Below are 27,160 nucleotides of genomic sequence, written 5' to 3' on the forward strand. Positions count from 1 at the left end.
TCAGTTTGTGTAAATTACATTTATTGATGATACAAGGCAAAGCTTTGTCCCCCTCCCCATCAAATGTGTCTGGCCAATGGAATGACAGCAGTTGTGAGCAACAGAGCCACCGACCCCCCCCCCCCTCCACACCACACTTCACAGCATGCAGACAAGAGACAGGACGTGGCAGAAGCATTTCCAGCAGCTCCTCCCTCCCAGGCATCGCCTGCCCCTTTGAGGCACTCCAGGCTTCAGCAGCAGCTCGTCCAACCCAAGGATGCTCCCACCCATTTCACGCCAGTGGTTTGGAAGCAGAGGAGCTACCCCAAGGGGAGTGTCCTTCCCCCCCCCACCCCAAGTATTTCACGTAACCACAAGATGAGATCACAATAAATCACATACACCCCCAAAAGCCACACAAATGTTTGAGGGCAGTGTGAAATTCCTGCCCCCTTTAACGTTCAGGAGGGAAGTCACAAGGGCACGGGACCCCTGCACCTCGTAAGTTAATTGTGCGAATTATCCAGAGCACTTGGAGAAGGACCCCGCCCTTTGTCCGTCCAGAACATTCATTCCCAAACGGCTCACCAATGCAGCCAGGCAGGCGTCAGGGCACAGAGCGCAACCCCACACCTTTTCCTATTTCTTTTCCTCCACAATTAGAGATACGGTGGAGCAGAACCTCCAAAATCAGGACCCTCTGAAACCAGCTCCCCAAACCTCCTGCCCTCAACCAGAGTGGCTGCGAGAGGCTGTTTGGAAGGCCTCCTGAATAAGGCTGATCCACAAGTTCTCTTGTGAAAAAAATGCCCCTTGCCTTTTGGCAAGCACAAGGGGTGTTGAGTCCGGCATGCTGATCTTGCCGGCTGTTACCACTGCCAGCTGCTGCCCTTTCCCCAAGAAGCACTAGGACGCTGCTACATCCCAATATCGCCTCCTTTTGGGGCTCCCCAGCAAAAACCCATCTTGTGCACGAGCAGAGCTGCCAGTGAGACTGCCATTTGGCCCCTGTCCCCAAGCCAGAAAAGCCCGTGTTGTCACCTAGGAATCAATTCTGGGGATGTTTGTGGTAGGCCCTCCTGTGCATACAACCAGGCAGCTGCAGCGCAGGGCCAGTGGCCACCAGGGGGCACCACCAGCAACTGAGCGGACTTGCTGTGCAATGGCCAGGCAGCAGGTTGAACACCACGGCCGAGTAGGAGCTTGAAGGCCCTTTCCATTTCTGTGGCCTGAGGCAAGCAACAGAAACAAGTTTCACCATGTCCGGGGGATGGACAGCCCAAGTGCGGCCATTGGCCTGGGTCCGGTTGTGCTGGACAGCCATCTTCCAACCCTAGGAGGTCTGGAGGAGAGGTGGGACACCAGATGAGATGTTCTTGGATGGGCAGTGGCTCCCAAGATGAGGCTCAAGCTGTGGAGGCTCTCTTGCCAGAACTTGGGGCGACCCTGGGTGCTGCAGGAAGTGGAACTTGACTCATTTACAAGTCGAGCACACAAGGACTAAGGCAAGCGCTCGGCAGCCCAGGTCATTTCTGCAAGGCCTTTTCTGCTTCTAAAAGCCCGACTGCAGTCAGGGTTTATAGCATGTGTGCACAAGATGCTCTTCTTCTCCAAGGGAGATTTACCTGCCACTTCCACCCCAAAGAAACAGGGCTCGGCTCCTGCCATGCTCTGGATTCAAAGGTGCTGAAACGGCAGCCAGCTGGATGGCTGGAACAGGTTTTTCCCTTATCCCCCCCCCCCAATGCTTGCACCATTCTTGGTTTCTCTACAGCCCCATGCATCTGCATTCCTCCTTGAACAGGGAGGGAAGTGCTGCTGAAGGTTGCTGGAAGCACACGTGTAGCTTTGACACTGGCTCAAGCGCAGCAGATGTTGGGAAGCCAAAGACCTGCCTGCTCGTGCCAGGAGGTGAGCATGCAGGATGGAAGCGGGGGCATGAAGAGGCAGGGAGGGGTACTGCCCCATCTTTCCTCAGCAAGGGGATGTATTGCAGTGCTAGTGGCTTGACCTGGTGGCCCCAGAGAGGGGCCTTTGCTTCCTGCAGTGCTTAAGGGAGCTGCTAGTCAACATCAAGCATGGGGCTGGGGGAGGGCAGGAGATCAGGCTGCAGCAGACACTCTGCAGTGTGGCACAAGAATGGCTGGGGTGGCCGTCTCCTTTGGGACAGGGCTACAGCTTGTGCCCTGTGTGTGCCTGGCAGTAACCGAAGAGCCATCTCTGACATTCCAGTGAGGAGAGAGAAATGGGGGGGGGGGAGGAGGGACGCAGCAGGAGTTCTGCCCTCCAACTGCAGTTGGTTTGGACCCATAACAATGAAAAGGGGAAGGCAGCTGAACTGAGAGTGCAGAACACCTCACCAAAAACCTCTAACTAGCCAGATGAGCCTCAGACACTTGCCCTTTCCCTTCCAGCCACCTGCTGCTCCCAGCTCCCGTTTCCTTAAGGTGTCATGCATCACACCCAGCCCCTGCGCAGTGTCCATAAGGAAATACAGCCCCTAGGACCAGCATGTGCACAAGCCTGGGAAGGGAGAGAGAATCAGCCCCCCCCACGCCCTCCAGCATTCACACCTGACCAAGGTGCAATCGTCCTTTCCACACGGCTCAAAGTACCTTTAGCCTGATCCTCCCTCTGAAAACACTTGCATGCCATTGGGACCCAGAGATGTTGGAGACAGGTGAGATTTTCAACCTGGGAGAGGCAGAGTGGACTGCAAACTCCCCATGGGCCAAATCACCTGGGGCTGCGAGCCTTTATTCCCTCCATGCATCAGGCAGCCAAGTAACGGTTTCATTTTAAATCATCAATCAGAAATACATCAGTAGAAAAGATAAAGTGCGGAGTGTGTGCCTGTCCTCGGGTGCTCTGGCCTGCTCAGAGGCGATGCGCTGTGTGTGTGAGTTTAAATGAAGGTGTACTTACAAAACGTCAACTAGAGAGGCCTACAGTGGTTTTAGAAAACACGAAAGCGTTGGCACGAGATGGAGAAAGCCCACAGGAAGGACAGCACGCGGAAGAAGACAGACATGGCACAGGAGCATGGGCACATGGGCGGCAGCGCAGAGCGCATACAAACTTCTCACGGACGCTAAGAGTATCAAACGGAACATCCCCTACAGTTACCGGCACGTAGACACTACTTGCTACCTGGGTTTCTCAGCCTGTCGGGCTGAGATCTTGAGACACAACACAGAGCTGCTTTTTCGTTTCCCCGCATCGAGAGAGAGAGAGAGAAAGATAGCGTTCTTGGCCTCCGCTGGCGGAGGGGTGGCAGGCGTGGCCCCGCCCCGGATCCCTGCGCCCGCAGTGCACTGGCAGCTTCGGCTCGTTAGTTTTTCAAAATGGCGTCGTAGACCTGGTAGACGTACTGCGACACTTCCGGGGCCCGGCATTTCAGCGAGAGCTGTGAAGACCAGAGGGAGAGGGTTCAGTGCAAAACCCGAACCGGACCAGCGACAGCACTGCCGGGAGGGAGGCCGCGATGAAGATGGCACCGAAGGGCAGAGGCTTCTTCTGCCCGCCCCGGCCTGCTCCTGCTGGCAGAGGCCTTACCGTGTAGTTGGGGTTGCCTGGCTGGATGCGCAGCTCGGCCAGGATCCAGATGCCGTTGGTGAGTTTCAGGGACTGGTAGAGCATGTCCTGGCCCTCCACGTTCCTCTTGGCAATGGTGTAAACGTTGTTGTTCTGGAGCTTGCTGGAGACAGTGTCTGTGAGACAGAAGGGAGGTAAGCAAGGGGAGAGACCTGGGGAGACTGCACGCAATGGGGGCCAAGTGCCCGAAGTGGCAGGGTCATCCTTGCTCCAAGGCCAAGTTCACAGGGTGGACAGGGCCACCACAGGCTACGAGGTGTGATGGCTTGGTGGAGCCTCTGTGTTCAGGGGCAGCGGTCTTCTGAATGCCAGGCATGGGGGCGCTGCTGCCTCCCTGCCTTTAAACACCTGGCTAGCCACTGTGAGAAGCAGGACGCTGGGTGAGGAGGTCCCTTTGGACCAAACCAGCAGGGTCCCCTTGAAGTACTCTTACAGATCATTAGTGTCCCACCTGCCCTCAATCTTTACTCAAAGTCTTGGTGTAGCAGAATTTCCAGGACCCTCCTGGAAGGGAAGACGTCTCATGGGTCTCCCACAGCAGGGACTTAACAGGTGGCCAACCACCAGCAAGGCCCTGTCCTGCAAGCACATCAAATAGTTCTTGGTCAGTGATAGTATATGACGCAGAGCCTCCCCAGACAATCTCAGCAGGCAGGTAGACTTGAAACTGTCCTAGCCTAGGGAGGCCATGAGAAGCAGAGATCTTTCTTAGTCTTGGGATTGAAAATGGGAACTTCTGCATGTGTTCTACTACTATGCTATGGGATAGGGGTGTTCTTAAACCAATGTCCTAGTTCTTGGCAAAGTGAGGAAAAGGGGGAAGTTCTCTTGCTCCTCCCCACAAGAGCTCCCAACTGCAAGGCTTCTTAAGTGCAAAGGGGAGCAGGAGAACATCCCTGCTATTCCCTACAGCTTTCTCAGTACACAAACCTGCCCTTCCACTGCCTGCACATTCCACTTTTTGCAAAATAAGCCCACTAAGACCAAACAGACCCCACACTGGAATCTCTGGTTTAGAGTGCAGCAGGGAGATGCAGCAAAACACTCCCCCCCCACCACCACCTAGCAAGACGACACACATCCCTTCAGCAGAAGCCGATTTGGAAAGGGAGCACCTCAAAGACATTGATTTCCCTGCTGGGCTCTGGAGCACATACACACACACCGAGCCCAGATTTGCAACCCGATGGGCTTCCCTGCCTTTCCTTGGTTGCTGTGGAAACCAGGAGACACAAGTGACTTGCTTTTTCCAGAGTGGAAATTCCTTCCCTCGCGCTCCAACTTTATCCAGAGCAATGCGCCACGAAGAGGCACCCACCCACCCCATTTCAAACAGCAGCTGCGGTGCCTGGAGGGCAGAAATGCCTCATGCCCCTTCGGGGTGGAAACCAGCAAAACCATCCCATTCCACCCCAAGCAGCCTGCAACACTAGCCCCGCACTCACCAACTCCCAAAATCTAGACCGACGCCATACTTTTAATGGCGCGTTGTCAATTTAAGGGAGCTGCTTCACACCCCCACACCATAAAGCTGATTTGAAACCAGTCAGATAGACTGTGTAGTTAGACAATGATGACTGCAAGTGCTCTGGGGCAGAGACCAACCAGCACAAACAGGCAGAGTAGCAAAACTAGATAAACTGAACTGCTGAGTGAATGCACTGGGGATCCTGGGGCACTCCGTTTCTATTCACAGGGAGCCATGTTAGCTAGCCAACCTCCCCCCCCCCCCCCAGGCATACCAAGGCCAGTGTCAGCTTCTTGGGGAACAGGCAAGGTTGCTAGGCAACGCTGCCCAGCGGTGCCTGACGCACACGGCAGAACGGAAAGGGCATGTGACTCGAGTCCTTATAAACAGACACTTTCTTGAAGTGGCAGCAGGCTCTGAGCAGAGAGGACTGGGACAGCCACATAGCAGGCAGCCGGGGCTCAGATGGGGCCCGTTCACCTTCCCAATCTCAGACACCGGCACCAAAGCGGAGAAGTGGGATGGAGGCAGGAGAGCACACTGGCCACATATGCCAAAGGCCCCCAAATTCCATTCCCTGGTATTTCCAAGCAGGGACGGAGCACGGCCCAGAGAGCTGCTGCCAGCACCAATCCAGAGAGACCAGCATTCTGGCTCAGCTTGAGGCAGGCTCATTTTACCTGGAGGGGCTCAAGGTCATCCATGCTTCGCACACAGAAGGTCCCAGCAGCACCTCCAGCTGAAATGGTCTCCAGCAGTAGGGGTGGAAACAGCCTTCCCTGCCTGAGCCCTGGGACAGCTGCCGCCACTCACAGTGGACAATACTGGGCAAGAACGACCCATGGTCTGGCCTGGTTCTAGACTGGAACTCAGTGTGGGCAGAAAGATCCAACTGATGTGAGATGTGCACATGCCATCCCATAAACGGGATGACAGGAACCCTACCTGTGACCTTCTCGCTTCCCATTTCTGCCACGGCTTGGCAGGGCACCCCCTTCCAGACTCCGTAGGCCTGAGAATGCCTGCCCCCTCTCTAGCCAACTCAAGGGTTTCCCCAACCCAGATCCTTAGGAAAGTCTCTCCTGAATCCTTCTGAGGAAGAGCCTTTGCTTTGCATGCAGAAGGTTCCAGGGTCAATCGCTGGCAGAGAACGCCTCTCCTTGGAGACCCCAGAGTGCCCACTGCTACAGGGACCAACAGCCTGACTCCCTAGTGACCCTCTGACTGAACCAGAGATCAGCAGGCCATCCGAGCAGTGTTAAGACTGGGGCTAGCAGCCCTCTTCTGGTCTAGAGAGACTGAGACGCGGCAGCCACCTCTATCTTTCTCTGCTGAATCTGGCAGCTTGATTGCAACACGCAATTGAGTGGAGTGGGAGAAGGGGGAGGGGAAGAGACCGTGACAGCAACCTCTGTAATTGCTGTGGGAGAAAAAGCTCCAGCTCCAGAGATGGGGAAGCCAGCCTGAACTGATAGGAAGCAACACAATCTTGTTTATCTGACATGACCCATTTTCCGGGCTCTCCGCAAACAGAAGCAGACTGGCAGATTCCACACACACACACACACACACACACACACACACACACCCTGGCTTCCCCCAGAGACAGCTCGCTTGCAAGGAGCCACCCTCTTTCATGGCAGCAAGTCAGGCAGGGTCTTCCCTTTTCTCTGATCCAGGAAAACAGCTGCAGATAACAATTGGGACACAAATGTTTTTTGCTGCAGGGCTGTGCGGAAACAGGATCAATGTAACCAACACTCAGAAAAGAGGGCCCTGCATCCACCACGGCTCTTCCATCACACAGGTGGAAATGAGTGCAGACTTCTGCACCCTGACAAGTCTGAGCTTTCATTAAAAAAAAAAAAAATCAAGCTTCTAGATCTCAAGACAACCAAGAGAAAGCTAAAGACTGGTGAACTTAAAGCATTAGCACCTGCAATTTTAAGAGAGAGACTAGCAATGAACAGGTTAGCACCTTCCATGTTAGTACAGCTATTTGACTACTATATTGTTTTAATATTAATATTTATTCTTATTTATTATTTTTCACATTTTTATACAACCCTTTCTCCAAGGAGCTCAGGGTGGTGTACACGGCTCCTTATGGTTTTTATGTATTGAAACCTGCACTTTTGGGTTGTATTTGCAAAAAAACTGGGGTAAAAAACCAACTGAAATCAAAATGGTAAATGGAAAATAATGATGCTAAAAGCAGCAGGATATTAAGCCTTTGCAACACAGGGTTTTCAGTTGTGCAGCCTGCACCTCTGCCCAAACACACTCTCTCTAAAGCAAAAGCGTGGGATTTTTGTTCCTGAGGGCTGCTCTGCTCCACTCCCCCAACAGCTGCGCTTTCCCTTCCCTTGACACTTGTTTTCAGTGTTCCACAATACAACAATTATCACCATGTACACACAAAAGACAGGCCTGTCATTTCTGAAGTAGGAGGGTCTGAGAACAGTTGAAAAAGCTTCATAAGCAACCAACACACCCTCCCTGTGTGTGCCTTGCTACATTCGGCTCCAGCTGAAGCTTCTCAGCCAATAAACATCAAGTTGCCCATTTGCCCCATTTCCAGGATGCCTCCCCATCTCCCCACCTACTGCTGCCACCCCCTTCGGCAATTACAAGGTCACCCTCCAAGGATGACTAAGCGAGCGAAACATGTCAAGAGAGCCACAAACATAACAATTAAGTCAACAATGGCAAGGCAGGGGCTTTGTATTCCGAGCAGCCGGGGTTTCTGCTGCTGGATGTCAAAAGAACTTCACCGAGAAGAAAACAGGGCGGGAAAGTCTCTATTTAAAGCCCCACGGCTGCCAGAGCCAAAAATGGCCGTGGGGTGGGGGGTTCATCGTGTTTGCTCAGAGGCTCTGCAATGCGCCCTCGCAAGGAGCACGGAAAGGACTGTGAGGATGCTGAGGGAGAAAGGTGTGCCGGGATCTAGGCCGGAAGGGTGAGAAGAGATTGGAAAGGAGCTAAATTAAGAGGGAGGCAGCTAGAAGCTGGAGCCTCAGTGTCACAGGGAGAGGTGTGGTTCTGGCCCAGGCTAGGATGTGGTCAGTATGTATCAATCACAGAGGCTGATGCTCCATTTCTAGAAGTACTTATTTCTGGTAAGAGAGGATTAAAGCCGAAGTCTTACTGAATACAATGGGCTTACTTCTGAGTCAGGTCAATAACACTGTTTTCAAACACCTCTATCCATTTCACAGTCCCATGTTGGGAGCTGAACAGGCCTTTGAGACCTAAGCAGGCATCATCCATAGCAGATTGCCAGGCCTCAGTGTTAGCCCTGGAGGCTCCAGCCCCAGGCTCCAAGGACAATGTCTGGCCTGGCAGGGAAGCCCCACAGACTGAATTCCAAGTGCCTCTTGCCCACCCCCAAAAAGCAATTGACAGTGTGAGCATGTACATGTGCCATCGTGATCAGGGCTGCAACACAGGATGGGTCCCAACTTATTGAGGCTGGAGGACCACCACCCCTTGCCTTTTGCTTCTCCTGACAGTGCCACACAGCAGCAACTTCTCTGGTCCTCTGGCAATGGCTATTTCCATTTTCTCAGAAGCCTCCCAGGACCAGGGGAGGGCATCAGAACACAGGTTGTGTCTTCTTGTCTTGTGTGCTCCCTGAAGCATTTGGTGGGCCCCTGTGAGATACAGGAAGCTGGACTAGATGGGCCTTTGGCCTGACCCAGTGGGGCTCTTCTTATGTTCACCACCCTGCCACATGGCGCTACTCCTGAGTGGCTTTTGGGAAATGCAAACAGCACGGCTGGCAGGAACAGCAGCGCTGCAGGCAGCAGCTCTCCTGTCTTGCCCTAAAAATGGCCAAGAGCCCCTCACTTAATTCCGTCTGAGGACAGGGCATCAAACTAGGGCAGGGTGATGCAGGGGAGATTTTAGTTCAAGCCTAGTTAAAATAGTAGCTTCTTCCAAAGCCAGAAGCAGAATTTATACATCAAATCTGCCTGCGTGCAACGTGACCAAAAAGAGACCTCTGTTGTTGTTGTTGTTGTTATAATACGCCACATTTCTATAGGGCTTCCTGAGCGTGCAAAGAACTTCACTTGCATTATCTTGACGGAATCCTTCCAATAACCCTGCAGGGTAAGCATTGTCATCCTCATACTGCAGCCAGGGAACATAAGAAGAGCCCCGCTGGATCAGGCCATAGGCCCATCTCGTCCAGCTTCCTGTATCTCACAGCGGCCCACCAAATGCCCCAAGGAGCACACCAGATAACCTCATCCTGGTGATGAGGGAGGCTGAGGCCCAAGAACACCTTGTGTGATTCAAGATGGGGGGAGCCCCGATTCGCAGCCAAGCCACTGAGCAGCCCCACCGCTCTTCATCCACTCACCAGCATTCAGATGACACTCTTTGATTTGGAACTGAAGCTCATTTTCATTCGGAATGTCTTTCCATGTCGCAAGGAACACCTGGCGCTCTGCGCGGGGAGGAAGAAACGGAGGAATGAGTGCCCTGTTCTTAGCAGCTGCCTGTGGCCTGCTTTTCTAAGCAGAAGGTGGGCGGGCACAGGTTCCTTCCTCACATCCCCACCCAGACTTCCTCACTTTGGGCCCACTCCTGGCACCAGCCTACTGCAGAGCACACTGAAACCCAGAGTTTCAAGGGAAGCGTGCCACAGATCTCTGGGGCAGTTTTAATGCATGCGGATTAAGAGGTGGGGAGGGGGAAGAAGAGACCCCCAAGCTGGTTAGCCTCCTGGAGCCAAGAGAAAACTCCCCTCTGTGCACACACACACTCACACTCTGCCATTTTATAACTGTCATGTGAAGAGTGGCAGGGACATACCCCAAAACAACAAACACGCTGGAATTAAGATCACCCTAAAAATCACTAGTGCTTTAAACGGCATGCAAACGGCAAATTAAGGCATGGCCTAAGTGACAGGCTTTGAAAACACTACAGGTGCATCACCATCCCACATGGACTCATCGATTCCCTTCACCCACCCACCCCTTCACCTTCACCCACCCACCACTCCTGTGCACTTCCTTGGCAGGCAAAAGTGACTCTCCTAAATCAATGGCACAAACACCTTTACTAAGATCTTGTTGCATCTTCAAATTGTTGCATTAAATCCACTTCAAAGAATACAACAGCTTTGACATGCCTAAAATTGATGTGACCACAACAGGCCATGGTGCAAATCATCTTTACTGGTTCAACAGCACGCAAGTTCAGCTATCACTTCAACTGCTCAGACAGTTTCTAATCTCATGTGTTATGCTCATGTATGTTTGATTAACTATGCATCACCTTCAGTGATAAAGCTGACTTGGTTGCCCCTGAACAGAATTTGTGAAGTGACCTTGGGAAGCCAAAGCCACAGGAGAATTTGGCTATTGCAGAAAAGGTGGCAGAAGTCACAGCATCTCACCATTCCTGTCTCGATCCCCTCCCCCTGCCCATCCTCCTGTACTGCTCTGGTTCATTTCCTGCTCCGGGATCTATGAGCAGTAGGAGAACAAGATCTGCCCCCCACCCTGCCATCTCTGGGGCCAAGAGACAGAGAGCAGGCTCCAGGGGCTGCTCCCTCACTCACCCATTTTGCCATCCTCGACGAAGAGGACATTGAGGGGAATTAGGCAGCTGAAGTAGAAGACGTCAATGTTGTTCTTCACAGCCACCTACACCGGGAGACAGAAAATAATTACTTCTCAAATGTATACCCTGCTTCTGAACCAAGGGACCTGGACAAGTCCGTGGAAGAGAAGGGTCTATTGCTGGCTACGCATTTCTGTGTTCAGGGCCTGGAGGCCCCTGTGTGCCAGCTGCTGGGGAGCAAGCAATGCAGGAGAATGGTCACTTTGGGGCCATGTGGGGGGCCTCCTGAAGGTACATGGCAGGCCACTGTGGGTAAGGTAGACCCCACTCGGTCTGACCCAAGAGGTCTCTCTCCATGTTCTTATTCATCGTAGCAGTTCAGAATGGAATCTCCATGTATAGAGGCAGTCTACCTCACAGTATGCAATTAGGCAAGCGTCAGGACAGGGCTCTTGCCTTCACGCCCTACTTGTGCCCGGAGGCTTCTGGTTGGCTACAAGTCCAGTGAGGCAAACCTTTTGGCCTGGATCCTGCCGGGCTCTTGTCAGCCTGAGCGCAAGAAGCCCTGAGATCCAGCACAGGGAAGGGTCCTGAGCAGCCACCCAAGCAAACCAGACTGGATTTTGTGGGAGCGAAGATCCAAAAGCATAATCAAGAACCTGGATGTGCCTTCTGCAGCTGGAAGCGCCCAGAAGGCTCCCTGAGCAGGAGTTCTCGGCATACGCTATCAGTTGCTTCCCGGCCTCCCTTGCCATCCACCACAAGGGCTTGCCAGGGCACGCGGCAGGAGTAGGAGCAGAGGAAAGAGTGCCAATCCTGCGCAGAAAGCCCGGCATGCTCAGGGTGGCTGGACGCATGCCCTACCCCCACCTCCTCGAGGGCTGCCAAACAGTGTGTTGCTAAGTCTTCAGTGACACACTTCCCCAGGCCTCAACCAAAAAGTTGGCCCGAGGGTCCCTGCATAGGCAGGCCACTGACTATCCGTGCCTCCTGGTGCTGACACCCCCCTCCTCAAGACTTTGCGCTGGCTGAGAAAAGGCTCCCTGGGTTGCACAGCCCTTCCCCAGAGCAGGCGGGTGAGCTCGGGCAGTTCCAGGATCCTCTGAAAGGATTCCCGCTCCCCATGAACCGGCTTTCCACTCCAGGTGGAGGAGCTGGATGGCAAGAGACCACCCCTCAGTCAAACCATTCGGATGACTGTCAAATAATTACCCGACTCCCACCAACACCGGCCCTTGGTGCACAGGGCCAGAGAACCTTTCTTTAGAGTACCCACCTGTTCCACACCAGGCTTAGGCCTCTGCCACTCATCCTTCTCCGGTTCCCCATCCTGCATCTCCTCTTCCTACCAGCATGTCTCTTTGTGGTCCCACCTCCACAAGGCTCCCGCCCCATTCCTGGGTCCTACCCAAGGCTTTCCTTCCAGCCAAAACAAAATTACTGATCTCATTTCGGAACATGGAATGTCTCTGCCTGGTGACCAAGACAGCCAAGTTGCAAAGCTCGCAGTGCCCGGACCAGTTCCAGGGTCGGCACAAGAAAGTGCCCACACCCAGAGCTGAATGTCCTTGAAGCTGGACTTTTGGTCCTGTCAGCCCTCAGCTGCACTTGAGAGGAAGCCAAGTTGCCAGCAGATGGCCTGAGAGTGGCTGAACGTGTGTGTGTGTGGGGGGGGGGGGAGTGTAGAAAAGGTCCTACAGACATTATTGCAGCAGGTGCAGGCAGAGTCAGAAGGAGGGTGTCAGACTGGCAGGGTGTCACCAAGCGAGATCTTGCCCTGCAAGCAGCTCCATTTTGGGCATGTGAGCAAGCAGTGGGGAGATTTGTGTCCAGGTCAACTACGGTCCAGACCTCTGGTGCAGTCTCACAAAGGCAACCTCAAGACTGAAACAGGCTTTTCACATTTTGAAACACATTGAGAGTTGTGAGCACTGTAGAGAGCAAACTGCCGGACCCTCTCAAGTGTTTCGCTGAGTGTTTCTTCAGCTCTGTGGTTTCCCAGACTTCGTTCCACCACATGAGCGGGTCTGTTCAGGGAGGCTGTGCCCCTGGAGCCCGATTCCCTCGAGGGACCGGGTCACCCATTGCCCATTCACCAGTGCTGCCAAATGCTCCACGGGTAGAGGGGCACTGGAGGGCTGGGCTCCTGGCCCACTGACTGCATGCCCCTCCTTCTCTTCTCAGCAAGTGGGTGGGACCTGGGAGGGGGAGGTTAAGGCTGGAGAGGGGCTGAGACGTGGCCAAAACAAGTTCTCAATGATCTTCCCAGGATCCTGCCAGGCCTCCAATCGGTTTACTGGTTCTCCAGCCTCTGAGCTTCACTCCAGGCCTTCCACTGCTCTTGCCCGCCAGTGTCTTGATTCTGGAAAAGATTCTGTCTGCCTGACTAGTTGCTGTTCTCACCATTCCCCCCTGCTTTCTGGACCTTCTGCACCCCTGCTTGACCCTAGTTTCTCCACCCCAGTGAGCACTATCTGTGACTGCAAGGTTCGCCTATGGGCGACAGACTCTCTAGGTATACAAACTTGGCAGTTGGATACATGGATTTTTTGGGGGGGGGGCGGGGAGGTCCTAGGGTGCAATGAACTGTTGCAACCTGATCTTTCTCCTGTGTATTTGAGCAATCATGTTCAGGGACTCAAATCAAGGGCTCATTCTAGCATGCTAAGGCCAGCTGGGGCATTTCTAACTTACTGCCCCCAGCTCCAAAAGCTCCATGCCAGCACCTCTTCTGTTCTGTCACCAGGGTGGACTCTCCAGAGTGAGGGGCGCTGCTGTTTCTCACTGCATGCCTGAAATGCGTCAATACAACATAACGATACAGAAGAGGACAGCCAAGGAGAAAACAGCTGTTTGGGTGATTCAGAACCAACGCTGTTCCCCTGCCAAGTGACCAGCAGCGCGTATCTGCCAGGATGTGCATGGTGTGAGAGTCCGTGTGCGGCAGGCTGGCTCCTTGAGCGAAGCTGGTCCGGGGCGTGAGCTGCGCTGGCAGTTGGTGGATTCTCGTATTTCTCTTACAATCTGTATTCTGCTTTTCTTAGCAGAGCCCTTTGCAGCAATTGCACCACCTTGTTTCTGCAGGAGGGCCTGGCTCAGCCAGGGCCTGCTCAAGAAAATGCCCCCACGTGTGCCAATGTGTCGAATCCCCTCTCAACAGTCATCAAAGCCACATTTGGGGTCCACAAATTCCGTAAGTTTATTCAGCATCTGGAAAGGAGTCTTTTCTTTCCTCTGCCCTGACTCTCAGACCGATTTGACTGGGGGACCGCAAGTTCTAGAATGATAGAGTTGCCTGAAAGGGGTCTTGTTGCACTGTGTGCCATTTTAAAGGTGTAGAGCTAAAAAGCCTGAGAACCATCCATCCATTCTCAACCCCCAGCAATCCTCTGGCACCACCAGACTAGAAATGCCCCTCACTGACATCCTGGTCTCCTCCCCCCCAGGCATCTCCTTATCATGTGATCCACACCTGGAGGTTGTTGAGGGGTTCCATCTTCATGACCGGCCCCAGGGTGTTGAGGGGCAGAGAGACGTCGATACTCTGGTTTGGCATCAGTGGAGTGTGGATGGCCAGGGGAGTGCTGGGAATGACTCCGAAGCTGGGGTGGAAGAAAAGAAGGATCAGGTGCTCCATCAAAGGGTTCTGAGAAGGCTGCGGTAAAGCACACAGCCCGCCATCATCCACCCCAAGGCCTTGGAATGGGGTAGGCAGTTCAGTCCAACCCGTTATTTTCTACAAATAAAGAGGTTTTTCTGCTAACTCTGTCTGGGAGCGGCACCTCTGCTCTTGGGAAGTGCCAAGGCTGGAATCTGCTGCCTCACATGCCTGCAAAGTCCTCTCCTCATCTATCCACAGGCAAAAGTGCCAGGTCAATTCAATACAGTATGCTTCTGGGCAGTTCCTCCTTACCTTGCCTTCAGCCTCTGTCCCAGGAGGTGCTTGCCAGCTGCCACTTTAGGCAGCAAGCAACAGACTAAGCTGCAGCTCACCTTTGCCTGGCTGGCTGCCTGCCAAATCCTGCTTGATTCTGGCTCATGCAGAGCCACTGCACTGAAGTCAGATTATCTGCTCTAAAAAATACCCACATTTTACACAATGAAAAAGGAGTGGGCTCACAGTTTCATGGGAAAGCATACTCCTTGCATGCAGAGATCTTAAGTGTCAGGCTCTCAGACAGCGAGGGATGCAAATGGCCCCTGCAGGAGAGACAGAGCTGGACAGGGTGAAACAACAGCCTGGCGCAGTAGGGGACAGTTCCCTGCTTCAACTGGGGGGGGGGGGGGAGAAGAGCCCTGGAGAGCAGCTGCCCATCAGATGGCTCACTGGCCGGACTTGGGACACAGCTATGTTCAGATTTTCTAGAAGATTCTGGAGAACAAAGGAGGAGTGACTCCCATGAATGGTTCTCCCACCATCTCCAGCCCACAGGTCCACCTTCTGGCCTCCTGTAATCTGGAGGGGAGAGCCTGAACTGCAACACCAACAGCCAGACACATGCAAATATCGTTGCTAGTTTATCCCTTCTGCCTTTTCCCTTGTGGCTATTCTTACATGGCAAGAAGCCCCTTAGGCAAGGACATGTTTGCAGTCTCAGTAAACATGTACCTACGGGTTGGGGCAGAAAACAGACTGCCAAACCAGAGAGCAGCACATCTGAATCAATCAACACGTAAATAAGAGTGCAGCCACCCAGCCCCTGGGCCTCACCTGTTCTTGTTGAACTGAATGGCGAAGTCCGTCATGTGCTGCAGGGCCTTATTGGTGAAGCTCATGTCCATGTAAATGTGTCCCTGCCTGTGGCCAAAGGTTCCGCAGATCTCCAAGCCTTTGGCTTTCACTGCTGGCAGCCAGACCTGCAAGGCACCAAGGAACAATGGTCAGCACCCAGCTCAGAGAAGCCCAGAGCACCAGCAGTGAGATCTTTTTCGGACGGGGAGGCGGAGAAGAGATGGGAGAGCAGGACAGGAAAGGCAGCAACAAGCCTGGCACACTTGCTGCCGACAACGCTAAAAGCAGCTACTTCACACCTGGAAGAAAATGAAGCCCTGTCGTTTGTCTTCTTAATGATCTAAACTGGAATTGTTCTAAGGAATGTCAAGCAGCCCTCACCACCGCCACAATCAGGCTTGCTAAATATTTAACAGTTTTTAAAACTTTGTATCTAAAAGTAAAGATTTTATTTATTTTTCACATGTTCATATCATCCCTCCTCCAAGTTACTCAGGGTGGTGTACACGGTTCCTCCCCTCCTTTTGTTACCGCAACGACTCTGTGAGGGGGGTGAGGCTGAGAGATGGTGACTGGTCCAGGGTCCTCCAGGAAGCTCGGCACCTGAGCGGGGATTTAAATCTGAATCTTCCAGGTCTAAACCTGACACCAGACCCACTACACCATCCTGGCTAAACACTTCAAATATCTATAGTAGAGTAGGCAGCCTTCAGTCTCGAAAGACTGGTATCGCGCTCTGAAAGGTGGTTCTGGAACAGCGTCTAGTGTGGCTGAAAAGGCCAATCCGGGAGTGACCATCCCTTCCACACCGGGAGCAAGTGCAGTCTGTCCCTGGTCTGTCTCCCTGGCTATGGGCCTTTCTTCTTTGCCTCTTTGCCTCAGACTGTTGGCCAAGTGTCTCTTCAAACTGGGAAAGGCCATGCTGCACAGCCTGCCTCCAAGCGGGCCGCTCAGAGGCCAGGGTTTCCCACTTGTTGAGGTCCACTCCTAAGGCCTTCAGATCCCTCTTGCAGTTGTCCTTGTATCGCAGCTGTGGTCTACCTGTAGGGCGCTTTCCTTGCACGAGTTCTCCATAGAGGAGATCCTTTGGGATCCGGCCAAATCTATATCTATAGTGCTTTCTAAATATACAAAGTGCTTCCTGTAAGGCAAGTAAGCATTCTTACCCCCATACTACATGCTGGAAGGACTGAGGCTAACAGAGAGTGGATCGCTTAAGGCCACCCAGTGAGCATTTGCGGCTGGCATGGAAATCAGAACTGGGGAGGTCCGGATGTCACTGCTCACAGTCTCTTTGTCACTGCCCTATACTGGCTGATTGCTCACATGCATCTCTTATGGACAGCTCTCCAATGTCTAGTTAGGATTTCATAAATGCCACATTGCTCTTCTTTGCAAATACGGTTTTCTGAGGGTAATTTAATGGCACTATTTGACCAGTGTGTTAAGGTAAAGTGCGGGAAACTGAAATCACTGCACTTCCTTCCTGTTTTCCCTCAGCCTCTATTCCCCTCTCCTCCCTGCAGTCTCCTCTGTGACTATTTTGAGACTGTGGGCCTCTCAGGGAAAGGACCTGCCCTCTCAATTCTTCCTCAAGTCATGGAGATCATGGGGCTAGCCGGGCAATTAAAGAAAGTCTATTTCGAATACAGAGCACACAATGTGTGTGTATGTAACAGAGCTGTGTGGTGGGCGGGGAGGCAGGTGAGGCAAAGCCTCCTTGCCAGAGTCCTTTGAAAAGAGCAGAGCGTGCGGGTTGAGACAGGCCAGAGACGCCAGCGGTGTTTTACAAAGAACTCCGGTGGGGAGGCTCTGCCTCACTTGCCTCCCCACCCGCCACACAGCCGTTATATAATGTTAATAAGGGGAGGAGAAAGTAACTGCACAAAGAGGTTGCTTGTCAAGCAGCATCTCTCATATTCAACAGAACAAGGGTCTCCCCCTCCAACAGCTGATTGCTGGTGTCTCCTTTGTGTCTTTTTTCTGGACTGTGAGCCCCTTTGGGAGAGGGAACCCTTTTCTCACTCCCTGTGCTAAGTGAATCTAGCACTCCCTGTGCTAAGTGAATCCCTGTGCTAAGCTCACTCCCTGTGCTAAGTGAAACACTACTAAGTGTTCACTAGTAGAAGCACTACTAAGTAGTGCTTCACTACTAAGTGAAGCACTGCTGAAACAGAGACGCCTGCGTTGGCTTGGTCATGTCGTGAGAATGGATGATGGCCGGATCCCAAAGGATCTCCTCTATGGAGAACTCGTGCAAGGAAAGCGCCCTACAGGTAGACCACAGCTGCGATACAAGGACATCTGCAAGAGGGATCTGAAGGCCTTAGGAGTGGACCTCAACAGGTGGGAAACCCTGGCCTCTGAGCGGCCCGCTTGGAGACAGGCTGTGCAGCATGGCCTTCCCCAGTTTGAAGAGACACTTGGCCAACAGTCTTAGGCTAAGAGGCAAAGAAGGAAGGCCCATAGCCAGGGAGACAGACCAGGGACAGACTGCACTTGCTCCCGGTGTGGAAGGGATTGTCACTCCCGGATTGGCCTTTTCAGCCACACTAGACGCTGTTCCAGAACCACCTTTCAGAGCGCGATACCAGAGTCTTTCGAGACTGAAGGTTGCCAACTATGTGCTAAGTGAACTGCTTTATAACAAAGAAGTTCAAAGTCTCTCAGTCCTGCCATCTGAACAGAGCTCCTGCACAACGCAATGGGAGGGGGAGAAGCTCCGCAGCCGCCGTGTTGCTCCGCTGTACCGATTTGGATGCCACGTATCCACCAGGCGCCATGCCGATGCCAGAAGAGAGCTCAAAGAGGTCATTGAGTCCACTGCTGACCACAGCCGGGGTGGGCGAGGGGGCAAAGGTTGCGGGCACCGACGATGGAATGAAGGTCTGTCCCACCTGGAAGCATTGGGAAACAGAAGGGCACGCATTAAGTGTTGCACGCACAGCAGACGCCTCCTTAAATAAAGCATGAACTTGGGGCAATAGCCTGAATATTTCAAAGCTCTTTACAGGCGCCTCGCTGAATTATTGAGCAGGCTAAATAATGCACCTTCGTGCCAGGGCTCTCCAGCAGAACTTCATCTCTGCACTCCGTCCCCATCACCTCCGCCGTGCGATCCTCCTTGTGGTCACCACCAACAGTCCCCGTCCCCCCATCTTCACAGGCACAAAAGGCCTCTGGAGCAAGACGGCCAGAAGTGTGCAGGGAAAAGTGGAACCCACCAGAGCATTTCTGCCTGACAGGAGCTTATCTGTGCCACCTCTTGGAGCTTGTTCCCAGTTCTGCATTCTGGAGCAGGTGGCAATATAAATCCATACGTTAAAAAGGACTCTGCATGCATCCAGAAGTGTGGACGCAGAAGGCACAAACTCCTGGGTGCCTAGAAACACTGGCAGTTAGAAAAGTAGCTGGGGAGATTGGCACTTGCACTGCCAAAGGAAACTCTTCCCATGGGGGTGTTTGCTTGCAGACTCTGGCTATGGCCTTATCCCCAAGCCAACCCAGCTCAGCCAGCTCCCTCAGGCCTGTTACACTTTCAGCACGGTTTAGAATACAAGTGCTTGGCCGGACCAGGTCAAAGTCAGTGCTGTCACTATTTCACCCCAGCGATGAGCATCTGAAGATGGGCTGGCTCTGAACACGGAGGTTCTATTTGGCTGTCATGGCTAGTAAGTAGGGGTGCACCTCTCCTGCCCCGTGAAACTGTCTAATTTCTTTTCAAATGAACTCCTTTGCTGGCCAGCACATCTCTTGTGGCAGCAAGCTGCATTTGCTGTGTGGGCAGAAGTGACCTCTTTTGTCTGTCCTGAATCCACTACCACTCCATTTCATTGCCATCCAGCTGGACCGGTCCAAGGCCTACGTGAAGGAACTGAACACTGTAAGTGTGGTAGATGCAATCCTGTACTCACTTACCTGGGAGTAAGTCCCACTGAAGAGTACATGTGTACAGGATTCAGTGCTGGCCCAAGATCTCCTGGTGCTCGAGGCAGCAGGCCAAACACTGCCCCCGGCTCTGCTCTTCCTACTCTCTGGATTGCAAAAGGAAGAGGCAGGGAGCAGAAGAGGAAGTGTGGAGGAAAGGAGTGCAGTGGGCCAGAGCACCACAGACTATGCTCCTCCCCATCCCTCTTTCCCTTCTGCAATCCAGGAAGGGAGTAGTGGGGGCGAATTGGCCAGCTGGGGGGCTCTTCCTGCTAACTTGTTGCCTCAGGCAACCACCTCAGCTGGCCTCATGGATGAGCTGGGCCAGCCCTGTCCTGACTTCTACTCTTATGAGAAACAAAGGGAAAAAAATATTCCCCAACACTATGCAAAATCCTACAGACCTCTATCGTATTTTCTTTGCCCTGCCAGTCTTTCTTAAGCTAAACAAACATTTAAGACTTTTCTCTGGTGAAAAGTGCTCCAATCCCTTGCACATCTTGGTTGGCCCTTCCTTACTGTGCCCTTAAGCACAGGGACAGGGGAGCTGGGAGCAGAGGCCAGGCACTGGGTGCAGGGGCAAAAGCAGGGAACAGTGCAAGAGACTACCGAGAAAACTGCCTCTCCTCTCACCACCATTCTGCCCTCCCAAACTGACCCTAGAAAACCTCACTGGCTCCCAAGTGACATTAGCAGCAGAACGTTTCCAAGTGTGGAGCACATTTGTCCTGCAGAGGGCTGTATCAGGATAACCACCCCAAACACAGGCCATATTCACCACCTCTGCAAGGCTCCATAGTCATGGAGCCTCTGCAAGGATAATGAAGACTGCGCTCCCCCCAACAGTCCCAGTGGAGATCTGGCAGAATCCCAAACTGAAGGGGGAAACTCTCTGCTCTGAAAAGGACAATGACAGACACAGATACATTCGCTAGTGAGCGGAAGCCACCCTGCCTCACCACTGAAGGGTTCTGGACTTTGAACATGTATGAGTATGTAGAGCTGCCTCATATGGAGCCAGAGCACTGATCCATCCAGCCCAAAAATCCAGCTGTTAGCAGCTCTCCAGGGCTTCAGAGAAGGGTCTTTCCCAGATCTACCAAAGAGGCAAGTAGGGACTGAACCTGGAAACATCTGCATGCAAAGCTGGGGCAGCTCACCCACTAGCTAGAGCTACATGGGATTGCTATGTTTACTCCTGGATAGCTCTCTGGTTAAGGAGTGCCTGATCTCTCCTGATCCAAAGCAGGGGTCGGGTTCACAGGTCAGTCTCTCCGTTTGCCTTGCAACGGAGAGTGACTTGGACATTCCATCTTCTTGGCACAGGGAGGTGTACAAGAATTGCAGGGGTTATTTTAGGAGGAGTGGGTTCTAGCCACCTTGCCTAAACTCAACTGCGCATCTCAGCATAGATAGGTACAGAGAAGTGTGGAGCAATGTTTTATTTAAACAAAACAAAAACACACTGAAAAACAAACGGAGGGCACTTACTGCTGGGCTGCCTCCAATTCCCCCGCCAAGGTCACTGCCAAGCTGCAAGAGAGAGAGAGAGAGAGAGAGAGAGAGAGAGAAAGAGGAGAGGAGAGGGAGGGAGAGAGACAGAGAGAAAGGAAGAGTTCATTTCAGCTGGATTATCAAGTGCCAGAAAATAGGGAGAGTGTGTGATTGGTGAGGGATGCTGCCACACTACGGACATCGCATTGGCTTGCTGTGAGCAGAGCGGGTGTCCGGAGGGAGTGCAAATACAGGGAGGAGAGACAGTTGCAAGTCTGAAACCCAAAACAGTCACAGGGTGAAAAAGCTGGATTTGTCCCAAGCAGAACACCCACACCGTGCGTCCATGCCAATCAGCAGAGCCCTGTGGCCATACGTCTCCCCCATCACCATCCAATCAGGAAATCGGTTTCCCCAAAGTGCCATTTAACAAGCCAACCCGTTTGACCTGCAGACAGCGGTGTAAATGTAGTAGTCGTTTTAGAAGAACAAACAAGTTGCTCAAGTTGCTAGTCCTTAAACACCTCAATCGCAAAATGCAACTCTGCCAAAATTCCAGTTGTTGGAGGTCAGCTTCCCAGTGCTCTGCACAACCACCGGTTGATCCCTGATTGCCAGGGCCATATACAGTATATATATTTTTTTTTCAAAAAAGACTGAGCACATACATGCTCTTATCTGGGCAACAAAGTACCTTCTAAAGGGATGGCTTCTTACGTTTAACAGGGAGACTGCAGTTGTCTCTCCTCAACCCAACACAGCATCTTTCCCAGTGACTGTTTGCTGGTGCCTCTCTTGTCTTTGTTAAAACAGTGCATCAGGGAGCCAGTTTTTTCCATATTTTCTGCTATGTTTGTCTCTCTGAGAACTTTTTTGTTGAAAAGCAAAAGGAGAATTTGCCTGCTTTGCCTGACCCAGCTGGTTTTTCATAGTGCAGACCCCGAGTTCCTTTTCAACAGAATTGCGATGCTTTCTGGCAAGAGTAACATGAGAGTGCCAAGCTACGAGCCTGGAGCACGCCTGAGGTTGCCAAAATAGATGAAGGAAAGGTGAAAGATCAGTCAATCCTCTTTGATGCTTAGAGGGTGAAACCAAAGAACAACTAGGAAGTGCTCAAGGACAACACAAGCCCAGCCTCTGGGCTACTCAATTCCTCCCTGGTCCAGTACAAATCATCGGGACTGGCCCAAAGGGCAATAGATGCAACAGCTTTGAATCCCAGTGTTTTTTTTAACCAGGAAAAAAGTGTACACACACACTCAGTCCTGAGTGCTTATGCTTTCCGTCTTGCAGGAGTACCTAACTGCACACAACGGTTGCCTCTTTGCACCCTGTTTCTGGGCAAGAACCAGCTGGGATCGCACAGCACAGGCTGTCCAGGCAAGGGGAAGGCCAGACCTGACCAGGGTAATTTCCAGCCATGTGAGAAGTGCGGGGGGGGGGGTGCCTGGGAGCTTTGCAAAGTATTCTCTGATGAAATCAGAAGGAGGGCCGTGGGGGGGGGGGGAGAGAAGCAGCTTCTGTCATGCAGCAAGTGTCTTACATAAAGAGGCATAGAAATGGCTTGTGCACAATTCTACATAATAGAGCCAGATGTTGTATCTGCATTCATCAGCTCATCGCCAGGCTTATCAAAAAAAAGAGCCACAGGCTGGGAAGCAGAGCTTGAAAGACACAATCAAGGCTCCTCAGAGCCCGCATTTGCATTCCCGCTGCCTCCCTCTCTCATACATATGCCCTCCCCCTGCTCCGGGCTTCACAGATCCTGATGAGACGGGGAAGGGACACTTCCAGCAGGAAGCTCCTGAAGAGGCAGCCTGCCAGGTGCTCCAGGACTTGAGCTGGGACTCTGGTATCCCGAGACCAAGATTGTGCTTGCCAAGGCTTCCAAGCCCAGAAGAGATACGGGGCGGACATCAGCAGCTCCTGGGGCTGGCAGGTGGACTGAGCCTGGTACGAACACTAGGAGTTGGGCCTCCTGCTCTTGCTTGGACAGCACTTTCTGCTTGCTGCACCTAAAAATGCTTTCTGCCGAGTCCCCCCTCCCTCAACCCCCTAGGTTCCTCTAGCTCAGCATTGTCCAGGCTGACTGAAGCCAGAAGAGCTCTGCTCAATCAGGCACCGGGGAGGGGCACTTGACCAAGCACCCCATGTCTTCCAGTGGGCAGCTGGCACTTTTGGGGAGTCCGCAATCACAGTAAGAAAGCAACTGCTCTTTCCCTCTCAGCATGGGGGCTCCATTTCACTGCCATGGTGAATAGCTCTCAGTAGATGAATGTATCTAATCCCCTCTTAAAGCCAACTAAGCGAACAGCCGTCACCACATCCTGTTACAGGGAGTTCTATAAGGTGATTATTCGCTGTGCGAAGCAATGCTCTCTTTTTGACCAGGTGCGAAAGTAGGCATCATAACCAGGGCTGCACCTAACAAAATCACACAACTTGAATAAACTGAGGCACACAGAGTAAACTGGCAACTAACCTGAAAGAATGACTTGGTTTTTGCAAGTCAGGAGGAGTAAGGAGCTCTCCAGGGTGCTGAAGTTGGCCCACTGACCCCTTGGAAATTGGATTCAGCATCAATGAGAGTTTATGCCAGGGGTTCTTAACCTTTTTATAATTACAGGCTCCCAATGGATGGCCCAATACGTCCTCATACCCTTTCTGCCAGACTATTGAAATTATAATCATAATTACTAGTCCTATTAGGTTCCAAGATGACTTCAAAAGATGTCAATAGTTTGGTTTTACTTCACATATAGAACACTCCAAGTTGTATTGACAATGGTGATAGTGAATAATCTAACCTTAAAAAAAAATTGTTCAGAGATTGAGTACCATCATTTCTTCCAATGCCCCCGAGTGGCATGGATACCACCAGTTCAGAATCCTCAATGTACGCACTGTAGGGTGGAATAAAATCTAATAAACTTAGGATAGGAGGTCTGGTCTAGAGGGTAGAGCCTCCGTTAGCCCGAAGATAACATCAGAAGGTCGTCAGTTCACCAGCAGCTCCCTGAACGGCTGAGAATGGCGAGACCTTGAAGCAGCTGACAAGCCCAGCTGAGTGATTCCACCTGCTCTGGGAGTGAGCAAGAAGCGTCTTGGCTGCCCTCCATGTGAGAGATGGAGCTGCTTGCCAGCCTGCTGGGAGAACTGGAGGCCAGAAGTGAGACCAAACCAGGAAGATCCATCTGAAATGTTGTTTGTTCTTGAAAGAGAGAACCTCTAGGATTGTAAAAATCCCCTTGAGGGATTTAGGAACGCCTGCCTAGGTAAACCGCCTTGAATAAAGTCAGAGGAGTAATCTGATGACCAGAAAGGCAGTATATAAATACCTAGTTATTATTATTAAACTTCAGTGGCATCAGGGATTTGAGCAGGTATTGATCATACACTTCCAATAACACCTGCCAGCAAAGACTAGAAACTTGCTTTATTTTTACTTATTTGTTTAAGAACTCGGAGATCCTCCCTGGATTCACCCAACACATCTCTGATTAAGCAAGGACTGAAGAAGCACAGTACAGACTGGCCAACTGCCTGACAAAAGCTTGCATGACAACAGCCTGCTGAGAGGCAGAGACAGACAAGGCTTCAAGAGGGCCAGTCTTCTGAAGAGGTTGCTTGCAGCTCTCCTACTGTGAAGGGCAGCCAGCGCTTTGGGCTGCCATTATTTACATAAGAGATGAATATCCCACATTATTGCAAAGCCTCAAGGCAACTAACAATCAAAAGCAAAACAAGAATTAATGGAACACAAACAAAGCAAAGCAGGCCAATTTTTAAAAAGTACAACTCACAGTTGTGAAAACTGACCTCATTTTCACAGGGAAACCCAAACACTAGAAGGCATTTAAAGGCCAATACCAATAAAACTGGACACTTCCAGGTGCTGCTTCGCTTGGTGACAAACTGCCTCAAACGGGTCTTATACTCTATTCAGGTGCACCAGGCTTGGAGACAGACCAATTTTTTTAAACCAAAGTAGGACAGTGAGGAGGTGAGCAATGCAGACTGCCAAACTGGCTTAAGGAAGCCACCACAAATTTGGTGTGGTTGCCAGGTAACTGGCCTGGTGTGGACATGCAAAGATGCTTTCCCACAATTCAGTCCATGAGTCCACCTCAGTGCTCCGCACTGCCTGGACTGATGGACTGCAGCTCTCCAGGGTCTCAGGTCCACCTGGAGATACTGCCAGAGCCAGAAACTGCTGGAAAGCAGGCACTCTGCCAGAGAGCTGCAGCCCCTCAGTACTGTTCCTGGCAAGGTGGTACCAGTGGGTCTAAACAGGATCAGCAGTTTGGGAAAACTTTAACAGTCTTTCAAACTAAGCAGGGACGGCAGCTCTTTAAAGAGAGACCTCCTGGGGAACCAGGAGTGATTTCCTTTTACATTTACTCAGGTTGCAAAACCAGGCTGTTCACCAGGATTCTGTTAGCACAGTGACAGTTCAACACAGTTCTCACAATCAGCAGTCAAAGAGATGAACCTGTGCCTGGACCATGTCGCTTCAGGCAGCAACGAGGGGACTGGCATGCCTGAATGCTCCTCTGATCCCCAAAATCCTAGAACCTACAAAACCAGCCTGTCAACCCAGCATTCACCCTGACAAATGCATCGCTTTTCTTTACATGGTGAGCCCACCTATCATCTGAAATGGAACGGTCTGGACGCAGGTTTGCCACCTCATCACTGTGCTGAGAAAAGTCCTTGCTGTGCTTGCAGTTGCTGGAGCAAACATGGGAGGAGATGACAGACTCCTTGCCTGAGGGTGGAGCAGCAGGCCCTTGCCTTCCAAAATGCCCCTGTGCCCTCCCCAGTGGCGTTCATTGGTTCCATGCCCACTTGCGAGACAGCTCAAGGGCAGCCTTCAGAGGCCTGCAGCTCGAGACCAACACTGGGCAAGACAGGCCATGCCAGAGTGTTGCCAAGATCCTGCAACGTTACGTGAGGGACGTGGACAGCCTGAGAGCAGGGAGGAGCAAAGCCGCTAGATGCTGCAGAGGCCGCCTGTCATTTAGTGGCCGAATGGCCTCCTCACTCCAGGAGCAGCTGGGGGAGGTGCAGGGCCTTTAATCCAGCGACAATGGTAACAGGGTGATTTCATCTGTCTGTAAGTGACAATGTGTCACGGTCAAGGGGGCTGAAGCAGGGTGTCTGGAACAGCTGAGCCACAGAGCATGAAGCTGGCGAGGAGCAACATGCTGTGGCCTGAGCTGAAACAGGCTGGGACCGTCCAAGAATGCCAGCAGCGCTCTGCATCCACTACAGCTCCGCAGCAAAGCCACGTGCAGTTCTGTGCCGATTTCGGGCTCCTAGAAAATCTCAGGACTGGACACAAGCAAGTTCCCAGCCCTCAGAGTTGCAGCCTGAGCACCAGCCAGCACCACCTGCAAGCTCAGAGAGGGCAGGGAGGAGATGAAGGAGAGGGGGCTTCATTTGTTAGACTCCAGGGTTTCTGTCCTGCCCCTCCAAGAAACACTGCTTAAGCTGTCACACCTCAATCAATGGCACAATCACCTGCACACCGCAGTGTGTCTTCTGGCAATTAAGACCAGAGACTTCTTTCAAGAAGGCTGAAGAGAGCCAACAACCAACCAAGGAGGGTCGCTAACTCATCATACTGGGAGGAACTCACAATGTCTTGTTTACAATAACAGGACACAATCCGGATCAAGTCAGACAAATCCTCCTGCCCACCACCTCCTGAACACCAACTGCCAGACCCCTGCGGTCTGTCTAGCTCAGTGCTGTCTTCCCTGTTGTGCAGTGGCTCTCTGGGGGTGGGGAAGGGAAGAGTCTTCCCCATCCCTTTTGCAACTTGCGAGTGTCTGTATGCAGAACAGGAGCTCCACCATTAAAGGCTGAGCCCCATCCCTGTCAATAACTCAACCTCCAGGAAAGTCAGCCAACACGGGGTGTCTTATGAGCAGAGCTTGGATGTGTTTTTGACAGCATCACAAACTTGCTGAGAGCTTCTGACAAATGATGGGGCAGAGGTGGTGGTGCTTTACTACATCCACCCAGTCCATCCCCAGAGGAATTTTTCTTTCCATGTTCCTACTTAAATTTATCAGGGGCATGGCCTGAGGGCACACGGAGCAGCCCACTGGCTAAAGCCAAGCAGATCCAGGCCTGGGCAGCGCCTGGAGGCCTCTCAGGAACCCCAGAGACAGCTCTGAGGGAGAAATGTGAGCCACAAATGCAGGAAGTGAATCAAACAGCTGTTTTTAGGCCATGAACAGGTTTCCCCTTCCTGGCTCCTTTGTTCACACTCTTGGGAGTGGAGTGGGACCAAAAGGCCACCTAACGCAGCTCCTGCAGAGAAGAGAACATTCATGGGCCCTCTAAACATCACATGTCACCCCGTGCCCTGCCATCCC

The 27,160-nt window shown here is 52.2% G+C and overlaps 1 protein-coding gene across 1 annotated transcript in view; it reads right to left on the minus strand.

The window, feature by feature from the left end:
- The window catches only part of AP2B1 (adaptor related protein complex 2 subunit beta 1), a 50,749-nt gene continuing 23,589 nt past the window's right edge, over positions 1-27,160 (minus strand). Inside the window, exons 15-22 of the mRNA XM_066634732.1 lie at positions 20,772-20,813; positions 18,104-18,250; positions 15,333-15,478; positions 14,094-14,223; positions 10,620-10,704; positions 9,411-9,497; positions 3,538-3,692; positions 1-3,388 (exon numbers count right to left, since the gene is read on the minus strand). Coding sequence (XP_066490829.1) covers positions 3,314-3,388; positions 3,538-3,692; positions 9,411-9,497; positions 10,620-10,704; positions 14,094-14,223; positions 15,333-15,478; positions 18,104-18,250; positions 20,772-20,813 — 867 coding nt within the window. The 3' untranslated portion in view covers positions 1-3,313. The remainder of the gene's footprint in view (positions 3,389-3,537; positions 3,693-9,410; positions 9,498-10,619; positions 10,705-14,093; positions 14,224-15,332; positions 15,479-18,103; positions 18,251-20,771; positions 20,814-27,160) is intronic.

This window comes from Tiliqua scincoides, chromosome 8 (assembly GCF_035046505.1).
Source record: "Tiliqua scincoides isolate rTilSci1 chromosome 8, rTilSci1.hap2, whole genome shotgun sequence".
Taxonomy (NCBI): domain Eukaryota; kingdom Metazoa; phylum Chordata; class Lepidosauria; order Squamata; family Scincidae; genus Tiliqua; species Tiliqua scincoides.